Source organism: Chrysochloris asiatica, unplaced genomic scaffold (genome assembly GCF_000296735.1).
Source record: "Chrysochloris asiatica unplaced genomic scaffold, ChrAsi1.0 scaffold00017, whole genome shotgun sequence".
NCBI lineage: Eukaryota > Metazoa > Chordata > Mammalia > Afrosoricida > Chrysochloridae > Chrysochloris > Chrysochloris asiatica.
The window spans coordinates 14,067,152-14,080,638 of NW_006408535.1; the positions used below are offsets into that span (position 1 = coordinate 14,067,152).

The window sequence follows — 13,487 nt, forward strand, 5'->3', positions numbered from 1 at the left end:
GGCAGGCAGGGCACTTACTTTGATTGATGCTGGGTTGTGGAAAAAAAATGAGCTGGGAAAGAATTACAATGGAGGGCCCACAGACTGGAAGGGGATATACTAATTAGTCCTGCATTAAGCAGTCCGCTTGCATTTGGCAATAAGGCGCCTTCAGGAGGGAAGTGTAGGGGTTATTGATGCAAAACAGCATGGAATGCATTACTGCAGGTAGCTGCATAAAAGTTTTATTAGGAAGTAGAGAAGTTTGTGATGAAGATATAAACACTTTGGTTCCTGGGTTTTTTTTTTTTTTTTTGTTGTTGTTGTTGTTTTGTTTTTAACACTCCTAGATATGCTAAGGAGGCCCTGAGTTTTAAATTACATTATGAGCCTATGGACAATCGATAAGTTTTCGCTTTCTGAAATCACCCTTCCAGAGTTTCACCATCGGGGCAAAGCTTGTGTGGTTGTGTTGCTAGGTACCAATGAGGTGTATTCAATTCATGTTGTTGTTGTTGTTAAGTGCTGTCAAGCTGGTTCTGACCCATAGCAACCCTACATAGGTTTTCCAAGGAGCGGCTGGTGAACTTGAGCTACTGACCTTGAGGTTCAAACCAACTTTGCAGTCCAATGCATTAACCCACAGTGCCACACCAGGACTCAATTCATAGCAACCCCATATGACCGAGTAGTGCTTCCCCTTGGGGCTTTACGTGAGCAGATCACTAGGTCTTTTCTCCCTCAGAGCAGCTGGGTGGGTTTAAACTGCCAAGCTGTTGGTTAGTAGCTGAGGACTTAACCATTTGGGAAAGTACATGTGGTGAAGTACTGTTGAGTCAATTCAGTCTCCTAGTGACCCTGTATAAGGTCTCTGAGAGCAGCTGGTGAATTTGAACCGCACACCTTTTCAGTTAGCAGTCCAGTGCTTATCCTGAAGTACCGCACCAGGACTCTGGGCAAGGTGGAGCATATCCATAAAGAGAAAGGATGCTGCCTTCTGGCCACTCTTCAGGGTTTTAGAAAGTTGTTGCTGATTGGATCCAGAGAAAACCTTAGGGAGATGTATATATCTGAAGACTAATTTGGCTCCTCCTTCAGTCTAGATTATATGGGAATAAAGAGAAATGCAAAGCATGTACCTCTGTCTGGTTTAGCATTTGCAGTTTGCCCTTTTGTTTTTCTGGCTGTAGGCAGGGGTAGAGTGGTAAATGGTTGTGCTCAAACCTCTCTCATAATTCAAGATCGACACAGACAATCCAGGTAATTGGCGGGAGACATGACTGATATCTCAAAGCCGATACCTCCCGAGCAATAGACAACTGGAGGATGATGGAGAGGCAACGATGCTCAGTTACTAATAGGAATGGTTTAAAATGCTGAAATGATGATTTGGTTAATTGGGCCTGAAGAATCAATGACATGGGATTCAGTGATTCCTGTAAGGATTCACTTGAAGACAAAAGAGTCACAGAGGTCCTGGTCTGTGTGAAAGAAAGGGTACGAAAACTCCTGTGCTTTTAGAGTCCCAGAATAATTTCACAAACCCATTATGTTAGCACAGATGATGTGATTCTCAGTGATTCTTTTTGTTGACACACAATGCACTATGGGACATCTCATGTTAACCTAGGAATCCTGATGTGGCACTGTGGGATAATGCGCTAGACTGCAAGGTCGGCTTGAATCACAGGTCGGCTCCTCGGAAACCCTATACAGGATCACTATGAGTCAGAACCAAGTTGCCGGCACTTAACCACAACAGCACGTTAACCGAATGGGAAAGTAGATGGTGCAAGATTCCTTGTTCAACTTCTCAGTGTTGCTGAAGTTGGCTACATCTGAGACGCCCTGTTTTTCTTATTCTAGAGGCAGGTTCATTTATGGATTTACAGATGCCTGTGATGGGGGAAATGATAAAGATGGTATGTTTAATTAGCAAACGCTACCAAGTATTTTTAGTTTATCTGTAAACTGGAGCATAAGACTTAGACCAAAACCTCAGCTATCTCATCAGACTAAGCCTGTCTTTCATGCACACAACCAGGAACTGTGCCAATAGCTCTAGGAAGAAAAGCTAAATAGTTAATGTGGTTTATTTTTAACCATTCCTTTGTTTTAGAATTCTATCTTATTCTTGAACTGATTCTATATCATCATGACCTTCTCCTGCCAAGAAGGCACAGTTGAGGCATCATTCAGTAATAGCCTAGGGCTTTGGACAAGCAAGATGCTGTGCTGGCTTTTTGCCTTTTTGCTCAATGTTTATACAACCAAGACTTATTACATGCTCTGTCATTTTGTTACTCGGCTGGCTTTGGTTTGAGAATTAGGTAAACATCATACATTCCATCACACAAGTTTAGACTCAATCTTACTTTATAATGATGTTAATGTTTATTGTACAAAGCTAGATGCAGTTGTATATTTTAGCATTTGATTTCAGTCACAGAATGCAAAAGCTGACATTGGAATCAGTTTGATTTTTCTTTTTTTTCTTTCTTTCTTTTTGGTGATTGAAGATATTAAGCATTATAAGAACGTTGAAATTTCAATCTGATTAGGATCAAAATTCCTCAGGATCAAAACACTTCTTTTCCTTCCCCTACAGTTTTACTAATTGTGTGCTACTTGACACTGTGGAGTTATTTCACAGCATGATAGCTAAATATGTGAAGTGTATTTTACTGTGCAGAATGATCAGCTTATTCTATTTGTTTTTCATGTGTTTAAGATTATTAAAAGAACTCAAAATTAGAAGTCACGTGTAGGAGTTGAAAGTGTAAACTCATTGTTAGAAGGTTAAACCATAAAGCGATAGCCAGTATGTCAATATGAAGTAATGCAAAAAAGCAGAGATTCAAAAGCATACCTCTCTGTTTATTAGCTGGCAAGATACCAGAAAAATTAAGAGAACAGCACAATTGTGAGTGGCAGACTAGTTTATTTTCAGCACTCTCTACTGACAATGAGCAAAACGTAGTTCGGAAAGAATGGCATCAGACATATTTGTTGGAGACCTTGGCTTTACGGGAAGAAATGAACTGCCCTAGCTCACTGTTCTTGAGGAATTGTGTGTCTTCTAGCTGTAAATCAAATCCCAGAGAAATAGATAGCATGGTGTTTTCCAAATAATAACTGAGGATGACACGGTTTGTTTTGGTTTGGTTTTTTGGTCAGCATCACGTTTCTAAATTTAGACCTCAATTAAGATTCTGAAATGAAATCATCCCCTGTCCCCCACCCCTCACACATCCCAACATGCTCAATGACAGTGTTTTACAAACAGTCTATTGTTTTTTAAGTTTGTATCTCTGGCCTATATATTGATCCAAAAATATATCCATGGCATCCCCCTAAAGTTCTGACTTTTCCCATTTTCTCAGAATCTCCAGCTACAACAAAGAATGTGATGTTTCTCTTTAGGAAACAGCACCAATTTTTATTTCAATTAATCCAAGAGCCATCTGCTTCCATGATACATGACACCCATTCATACTTATCAACAAGTGTGCTGCCTAAATCCCTAGTGTGCAGTTTCAGACACACGCTCAGGGCTGGGAATGGAACCTGCTGGAAAGCCGTCCTGCAGGCAGACTCTTCCCAGAGTCCATGCAGCATATACAATTTAGCAGTAAACTTGGTCCCATGCCAGGGGTCTAATGCAGGATTAAAAACACAGCACAAGATGCATATACTCTGAGACTCTGGCTAGTTTACTTTCTGTCAGTTACGCTTTTGAAGATCTGAGTTTGAATTGAGCAAACAACTGCAAATAGCAGACGTGAAAAAATCTTTCTTGTACCACAGCACAAAGAGGGAGAACAGATAAATAAGAAAGCCACTTGGCTGAGTTTCATTACAAAGAGCACTTCATCTTCCAGCCATACCATTTAATTTGTGGGTACTTCATATGCCCTGACAACCAGAGATCAGAATTGGGTTTAGAAACATCTAGGAATCTATGTAGTGAGGGTCCTTATATTTCAAGACAACTCTGAATGGTCATGAAAAGGATGTGTGGTTGGAAGCGGGCACCCTCCTTCCCAAGTGGCCCACCACATCATAGTCTCTTGCCTTATGAGATTGTCAGACCCTTTCCAGGCACAGCGTAAATAGGCCTGCTGACTCTAGTGAGGGAAAGTGGCACTAGAATGTAGGTGTGTGAATTATTGTTTAGAGCCTGTCAGAATCCTGCTGGTCTGTCCTTGCTTACACACCACAGAAGGCGCTGTGGAGTTCAGTCTGTGGGTCAGGAGATGGGAATGAGACTCAAGTTGCTGACATGGGTTTCTCCCTTCCAGGAGCCAGGGCAGGGAGGGTACCTGCTTCTTTGAGTGACCCTCTCTCCAGAACACAGTGAACAAACACTGCCTTTGATGTCCGCTGTACTCACAGGATGGCTATGGTGACTTTTGTCTCTCCCTCTTGTGCTTCACCCTTGCCCCAGTTTTGTGGCTAGTCAAGTAGAAACTTTTGTGAAGAGCTGGCCTATTGGAGCTGCACTTCTTCCTATACATATTTTGAAATTGAGAAGAAAATTTCAGAGTTGAAGTTGCTCTCTAGGAAATAAAAGGGTCAAGAAAGAGCTTAAGACAAAGGTCTGCCTCCACCACCTCATGGGGGACAGAGTACAAGAGACCACAAAATTCGGGTTAGCACCCAAAGAGGCAGCAATTTCGCTGGGCCTGACTTGCAACTTTCAATCTAACACACATTGAAGTGATTTATATTTGAGTTTTTCTAACTGCATACCAAAGGTCATCTCAAATGTACACAGGAGAGATGCAAGGTAACATCACCAAACTCAACATAAATACCAGCCTGGATTGTACTCAGTCCCAACAGTACTCACGGTCCAAGTGACTGTGCCTGATGCCTTCAACATCTTCGGCATGAATGAAGTGGTAGCATCTCTTGCCTACAATGTCAACAGGAGTCAGATCCATATAATCACTAATCCTATCGGAGAAGAGCACAGGCTGTAAGTCAGAAATTGGGAAAATACAGAAATGATCCAGTGACTTAGAAACAAATCTATGAACACATTTTCATGATACCAGAGCAACTATGAAGCTGTGGCACTTTGAGGGAAACCCTTTTATAGGTCATTATGACTCAAAGCAACACTGTATGGGGCTTCTGAGGAGCACCTTGTGAGCCTGAACCACCAACCTTGCGGTTCAAGCTAACCTTGCAGTCTAGCACACTAACCTGCAGAACCACACCAGGGTTTACAACTTTAAACAAAATTGTTTAAACTTTAAAACAAATTTAAACAGTCCTGGTGTGGTGCTGTGGGCTAATACGTTGAACTGCAAAGTTAGTTTGAACCACAAGCTCATTGGTTCAAGCTCACCAGCCACTCCTCAGAAACCCTATACAGGGTCGCTATGGGTCAGAACCAATTCGATGGTGATAGCACTTAACAACAATGCTACATCAAACAGTTACGTTTAATCTTGTTTTGGCACCCCAATGCACATTTAGGCAACAGAATTCCATAAAATTACTGAGAATCAATAACAATGCAAGATCCTCAGATAAGGCCAAGATAATTCAAGGTTACATAGTAAAATAAAAACATGTTATGTTGATACCAAATGATTAGAGACACCTTTCATTTCAACAGATTGGTCTTCTATTGGGTATTTCCATGAAAAAGCACTTCAACTGCTTCTTGGCACAAAGTCCAAATTGGCATTTCAAGGGATATAATTTAAATGCTGAGATACACAGATGCCTGAGGGTATTATCTTTTTCAGTCTTACTCATTTGGGAGCTCAGCTTTCACTCCTGGCCCTTTTAACTGGCACTTTGTGGTAGATTCCACACAGAAACTTTTAAACTGTTTCAGCAGCTCTTCCTGGCTTATGCTAGACAGTCCGTGTGTGTAAGTTTCTGTCATTGATTGTCCAGATGTCAGTGTCCTCAGGCAGGAGCGCAGAAAAATAGAACAGAAATGGGAAAACATGTTGGGAGACTTGGCCGGGTTTACACAGACACCTCGAGATGTGTATTTCCCTCCTCCCTGTCTGCAGACAGATTCGTTTTGGTCAGTCCAAGATAGACTATAATTTAAAATTCAATTTATTTCCTTTACTGATCTTTTTTGGGTTTTATTTCTTATAATTTAGGATCTACTCAAATAGGAAGTGAATCTTTAGAAATGATGCTTTTAACAAACAAGAGATGGTTCTTGAGGAGTTGAGTCTAGCCCTCAAAGTAGGGAAGTAAACAAAAACAGTATCATATGGAGCATAATTAAAACACACCACTCAGTGAGTACATTCCTCTAGCAGTTTAATTAGCTTTTGGCAGAAAACTTTTGGCAAAACTAGAATTCTTGGTAAGATAAGACTAATTGGGGAACTAAAAAGGGATGTTTTCTAACGATCCCAGGGTTTTTCTGGTACAAAACAGATTAGTTGGTGTTTTCCTAAAACCATTAGCTGTTTTCCAAGAACAGTTTACACTCTCTTTCTGGGATGTCATTAAAAGACCCTCAATAGTGTTTCTGAAATTTGCCAGTTCCTCTGAAAGCATCACATGTGTGCTTTGCCTGAGGATGTCCTGGGGACTGCCAGAGGAGAAGAATGGTCTGCAGTGGCTAGGAGGGAGCTGTAGTTTCCAACTGACAATTCCCTAATTAAATAATAAACCCCAGGAAAAAGCCACTCTGGTCTTTAGGGAAGACATTTCTTTAGCTTGTTCTCTATTTGAATGAAACCCTTGAAAACCATTTCCTGGAGGCCCTCTATGCACTAGAGCCCGCTGCTGTGGAGAACATGACCCGCTCAGTATTCAAGGATCTCTTATTCTATGTGTAGACAGCACAAGAGCTGTTCAATGACCTAAATCAGGATTACAATTCTGACAGCACCCTTTCCTCTGAGTCTCAGTTTCCTTATCTGTAAAACAACCTAAGGGTTTGGTTGGTGAGAGGATTCGTGAATGAAATGAAGCAAATTTAGCATAGTGCCTGGCACACAGTCTGCGTTCCTGTTGGATCAAATATGCAATTACCTTTAATACAGGTCTTTTTCATAATTACTATCATCTTCAGTTGGGAAATAATGCTGTATTGTATAGGCTAATAAGGGGGTGTGGAAATCAGCTTTTTTTTTTTTTTTTTAATGGGAAGAAATAAGCTACAATTAGGTCACAGAGAATGATCTCCATTACTAGAGTGACACCCATAAGGCATGCATGTCCTTGGAGTGCATCTAAAGAAAGGATCAATCTGTGATCATACGAATAGAACGGAAGCGCTGGTTTGGGGACAGGACTATTAGTGGAAGTTACGTTAAGTAAGACGAACCTCCCTTTGTTGGAGAAACAGGGAATAGTAAATCTAAATCAAGGAAGCTGACATTTCTTGAGTTTTGAAAAAAATCTTACTTTTCCAAATACTAGAAACCATGGTTTCAAAGAAGCAAAGACATATAGTTCATTCTTTGACTCTTACACCTGCTTCCCTGGGCGGAAGCTCCTTCTCTAGCTCTCTTGTTTGTAGTCAGAATAAACTGCTTAGCTGGCTGGCTGTCATGGTGTCCCTTCATGGCTTATATGCATGAAGGGCTCCCCTCAGAGGTTACTAAGTTGGTTTCCTACCAGTCAGCCTGACTTCTGAAGAAAATAAGACACAAGAAATCCAGGGAGAGACCTCACAGTATGTGTCTAAGTGCATGGGCTTTTAAATCCAACAGACCTGGGTTCTAATCTGACCCCAAGCAAATCACTTACACTTTTAAATCCAACAGACCTGGGTTCTAATCTGACCCCAAGCAAGTCACTTACACTTTTAAATCCAGCAGACCTGGGTTCTAATCTGACCCCAAGCAAGTCACTTACCCTTTTAAATCCAACAGACCTGGGTTCTAATCTGACCCCAAGCAAGTCACTTACCCTTTTTCCCTAAGCATGAGTTACTTGAGGATAACAGTGACAGTAGCACTATGTAACTCAAAGAACTGTTGGGAAGTTTAAATGAGATGGTCCTATAAGGTGCTTAGCACATCATCTAACACCTAGCAAGTATTCAATAACTATGTTTATTATTAGGTATCCCAGGTGGTACAAATATTTAATGGGTTCACCTACTAACTGAATGGTTGGAGGTTCAAGTCTACCCAGAGGCACCTCAGAAGGAAGGCCTACTGATCTTCTGAAAAAGCAACCATTGAGAATCTTACGGAGCACAATTCTACCCTGACACACGTGGGGTTGTCAAGAGTCAGAAATGCCGTGAAGCCAACTGTTACCTTCATTATTACTTGCCAACTCCAGCTAATCATTCTGACTAACTAGTCTCTGCTGATATTCTGCATACATTCTAGAACACCTTAGACATAAGCAAGTATAGTTAGGACATTAAGCATTTTCATAAATGCTAACTACTCTTGAAAAGTAAATTCAGAGTTATCAAACAATAGTGGTGGGCTCATGGTTATTATAGTCTGACCCACTGAACTCTAATAACTCAGGTGGGTTTCTTTTCTCACTGGGGAATTCTTTCCTCAGAATGAAATCCTGACTGGAAATAGTTGGCAGTTTCTAACTTGATTCCTTGATTTGTTTAGCTCTTCACAATGGTGTGGAAGCAGAAGTTTCTGTCTTCCTCATGGCTAGCTCTTAGGGAGGTCAATTTGCCCATGCCACTTGACCGTTCTCTCTCTCATTTCCCCTCTGAAGGTGTCCACAAAGCTCATTGAACATGTATCACCTTCACGCCCAAGGATAATGTGTGCCACAAAAGCATCCTCCCCATGGTGATTTGGTCATTCTCTCTAGGCAACAGGGGATGGTGATATCGCCGACGCTTGCTTCTGAGAGCCACACATGTGCAGTTCTCTCCACACCCTCTCTCTAGCCCACCCTCCTGCTCCCATGATTCTCTCTTCTTCCAATCAGTCTGATGATGGGCAGGTGACATCTAGGTGAAAGGTCTGAAGGGGCACTGTCCCATTTCCTTGTCCCTTGCTCTGCGCTTAATGGGAAAAATGAACTTTTTAACCAGAGGCTAAAAAGTGATTTTATAAAAAGCTCAGTCTTGAGGAAGAACTGCCAACTCATTTATACGATGAGTAATCTTTTTTTTTTAATTTATAAAAGTGCAATCCTCAGGATTACAAAGTTTTCTGTAATAGTTTTGCAAATTTCTTTTTCCTACTTTTCCCAGTGAGGGACTGCTAGTCTCATTTGTTCTCTCTGTGCTGAATGCTTCTGTGAACACTGACCGTCTGGAGGCTGGGCCCTTGCATTAGTCAGGAAGTGGGTCTGGCTGAAGCATCAGGGGACACTTTTTACTGCGTCATTTTGCCAATAACGTACGCCTCGGCCCTGCTTTCTCCTTGGGTTTCTCAGCCAAAATGGGTTTCATTATTGCATACGGATGCCTGGGTATCCCAATTCATTCAATTGTTGTGCCTAATGTAAATCAGGGTAGCAATGTAAATTTTAAGTAAAAAGCATGTTGGTGTCAGTCCAAGCAGCTATTAAAAACAACATCAGGATATATAATGAGGCTCATTGGGAGAGTAAAATCCTTCAGTCTGCTGCAAACACAAACCCTTTCCCCACATGCAATATACAACAGGGCAAATGAAAACAAAACAAAGTACCTATTTTCACAGTAAATGATATTGAGGTCCATATTTACTCGTGTGACGAACATATGGCAGTCGATCCTGACTTCATTGATTGTAGGGGGAGGCAAGGCATGAGCCACAACCACAAGACCCATGATTTGGCTAGGGACAGTCCTCCCGTGAGACAGTGAGACTCTCAGACGTAGCCGGCCTGTTACATGAATCACCTGTAAGAGAACATTAAGTACACAATGCATTAAGTGGTGCAAAAGTCAAATTTGCATCCCAGATGAGACAGTATTTCTTCTGAGAAACACAGAAGTACATCTGGAACAAACAACATTAGCTGGTATCATCTGTAATCACAATATGTCAGTCTGCCCTCAATGTCTTTCAGGGCAAGAGACAAAAGAGAAATCATATTATACTCTGAGCATTCCTCAAAGCTGCATTATTACTGGCTATTGCTATTTTTCAGGACTTTTTTTTTTTTAATTTAGGAAAATTCATAGCCAGATAAAGTAACCAAGAAGTTGAGTACTAAACTGAAAAAGTAAATGTATTATTGGCCCTTGTTGAGGGGAGCTATTTGTCTCACTCCAAGCTTGTACCAAGCGGGATACATGGACCATATTCCTTCACTTGAGCTGTCCTCTATTCAGGGATTGATACTGCAATGAATAAAAGACTGAGAGGCAATGCCATGAATGGGTTCTGTGGAGCACAGATACTACATATTTAGGCAGCATCGAATAACCAGTAATACAGTGATTTATTGCAATGGCTTGTGGATTTGGTGCACAGGGGACTCTGAGGTGGCTTGCTCCATTTTGGTTGCAGCTCAGAATGGAGAGGACTGGGATGTCATTTCTGGTTTCTTTCCTAAAGTACACCATGTAGTGGTTCAGGCCATTCAGAACAACAACAATAAAAAAATACATTTGATTCACTATCCTCAACCATTTTAAATTGTATTTTTATTTTTTTTTTGAAAAAGTTCCTTGGTGTATTAGCTATACAGAGAAGAGGAGTAGAAATAACCACACAAGGGTAAAAAGTCTGCAGGACCTGTGTGGCTGTGCTTTGGGGTGATGGGAGTCCGGTGTGTGCGTATAGTGGGCATTGGGAGGCAGTAGTGCCGTGTGTGAACTCTAGCTGTGTTTCTGGGACTCGGTTATAGGCTAGGGACCCTCCAGCCCTAGCTGTGGGTAATTGTTGTGATTTACAGTACCACGGAGCTCAGTTTAGTAGCTGAGTTCCCACATTTACTTTGTCCTTCCAACAGTATTGTTGACTGCCTAACCACCTTTGGGGATCCCAATTTTCCCACTTTGCCATCAGAACATGGAAGTGGGTTTATCACTTCCAAGGAACGATGTGATCTAGCCCCTACCCAGCCCCTGCTTGTGTTCCCAGGGGATAGACTGGTAATTCTGTTTCCATTTTTATTCTCGTTTCCTTTAAGTTAATTCAGTTTTCCAAAAGCAAGCCACACTCCTGTCAGTCAGGAAACAGGATCAAAGCTTATGGGGCTACACTGCAGAGTCCTGGCTGTTCGGAATAATACCCCTTCCCTGTCACATTTCACATTTGTGCCCAGAGCTGCTGATCTGGAAACACCAACGAGTAAGATTATGTAGGTTATTTCAGGAGCAGTTTCTTGACCACCCACATTTGAAGTTGACTAAATTAATGTACCTTTGCTTTGAGCTTTGGTCCGGCTAGCTACTTTATGAATATTTGAAAATGTTCCTAGAGGCAAGGATGCTCAAACGCCATCACAGACACACATTGCTGCAAGACCTCATTAACTAATAAAGAAATAAATAGCTAAAAGAAATGGGATTAACTTCACAGGAGGGGTGTTAAGAGTGTCTGGTCCTCCTCCCAGCTAGGCTTACATAGATGCTTATTTATCATTATCTGTCTTGTTTTATCAGGAACGCTCAGCTTCTTAGAAAAACACAGATCTACAAATGCTCAGGAAAACATATACCCAGAAATGGTATGCTAAGTAAATCCCCACTTGATACTCTATTCAAAAGCAATTTAAAGGCGTCTGAGCTGAAAATCATTTTGGAAAGGCATTCCGGTGAAACTGGGAAGGCTTCCTCTTACATGGCTGATTGAATGGAGCTTCCTCTGTCTAGCTTTGCCTGTGGACACTGGTGTTGAAAGGCACCAAAAAGAGAATCTAGTTGGGTCTGAAGTCTCTGGGTGATGTAATTGATTAACACATTTGGCTGTTAAATGAAAGATCAGAATTTGAGTCCACCCAGGGAAACTCAGAAGACAGGCCTGGCTGTCTACTACCAAAAAATTAGCTCCTGAAAACCCTATGGAACATGATTCTATTTTAACATACGTGAGGTCAACCTTTAGTCAAAATCAACTTGAAGGCAACTGGTTACTAGTAGTAGAGGTATGTTGTTGTTATGTACTGTCAAGCCAGTTCTGATTCATAATAACCCCGTATAGGGTTTCCAAGGAACGCTTGGTGGATTTGAACTGTCAGCCTTGTGGGTAGCAGTCCAGTGCTTATCCTACAGCACCACACCAGCACTCTAGTTGTAGTTGTTAAGTGCTATAGAGGACTTCAATGGAGACCTAGATTTACTATTTTCTGCCTTTGTTTTATGCTGGACAAATTACTAGATTACTCTGTGTTTCCATTTCCTTTTCTGTGAAATGGGGAGAATAATGACTTTTATATTCTCAAATTGAAAAAAATCAAAAGAAGTGGAACACGGTATACAAGGTCAGACGTCTACTACACATTGTATTACAATGTTCTTATTTGTTTTGAAAATATCACCCTATTAATACACACAACTGCTAAATGCAAGGTTGGTAGTTCAAACCTATCAGCTGCTCTGCAGAAAAAAGAAGAGGCTTCCTGCTCCCCAAAAAGATTAGCATCCTTGGAAACTTTATGCAGGGTTACCATGAGTGAGAATCAATTCCATGGCAGTGTTTTTTTTATCATTATTATTATTAATAATAAAGGTTAGGACTGATTATTAATCTTATCCTGACCAAAGACATAATAAATGCTGTATCATTTTAAAAGTTTGCAAAGTTCACAAGTGGAGGAAAATTGGAGAGTATATATCTGCATACCCTCCTCTTCCACTTTCCAAATGAAAACAATAGAGCCTCTGAAAACTTCCTTTCCTGTCTAAAGTTACCCGGGTTGGTAATGAAAAACAGTCTGGAACTCAGGTTTCCAGGTTTGATTTGACTGTCACTTCAGCTATTATCCTTGAGAGAAAGATGAGGCTACCTGTTCTAGTAAAGACTTAAGAGCCTTGAAAACCCCTATATTGGGTCCCTATGAGTCTGAATCAACTGGATGGTAGTTGGTTTTTTGTGTTTGTTTGTTTGTTTCAACCATTATGCACAGAAAATTCTTTGTTACGGAGTCCTGGTGTGGCGCTGTGGGTTAATGCACTGGACTGCAAGGCTGGTTTGAACCACAAAGTCGGCAGTTCAAACTCACCCGCTGTTCTTAGGAAACCCTATACAGGGTTGCTAAGGGTCAGAACCAACTCCATAGCACAACAATAATATCCTTTGTTATACTTCTGTGCATTATATATGCATATTCATATTGAATGAAAAGTTCAAAGTTTCATCAATATGTCAGTTTACTACCCTATGTAAACAAAAATTGCAAATCAATTGCAATCAAGTCAGTTTCAATTCCTGGTAACCCCCTTGTTTCAGAGTAGAACTGCGCTCCAAAGGGTTTTTAATGACTGTGATCTTTTGGCAGTAGATGTGTTAATAAACATTTAAAGAGATTCCAAATTTAACAAGAAACTCAAGTGCAATATATCAGAAAAGTCTTTGTGAAAAAGCACAAAATTAAAAAAGATAAAACAAAGAATATTACTAATGCAATGACTAAACGATTAGAGG

At 40.9% G+C, this 13,487-nt stretch overlaps 1 protein-coding gene across 1 annotated transcript in view; it reads right to left on the reverse strand.

Moving 5' to 3' along the window:
- The window catches only part of NPAS3 (neuronal PAS domain protein 3), a 1,134,041-nt gene that overhangs the window by 23,795 nt on the left and 1,096,759 nt on the right, over positions 1-13,487 (reverse strand). Inside the window, exons 9-10 of the mRNA XM_006835502.1 lie at positions 9,600-9,793; positions 4,832-4,938 (exon numbers count right to left, since the gene is read on the reverse strand). Of these exons, the coding sequence (XP_006835565.1) occupies positions 4,832-4,938; positions 9,600-9,793 (301 nt within the window). The remainder of the gene's footprint in view (positions 1-4,831; positions 4,939-9,599; positions 9,794-13,487) is intronic.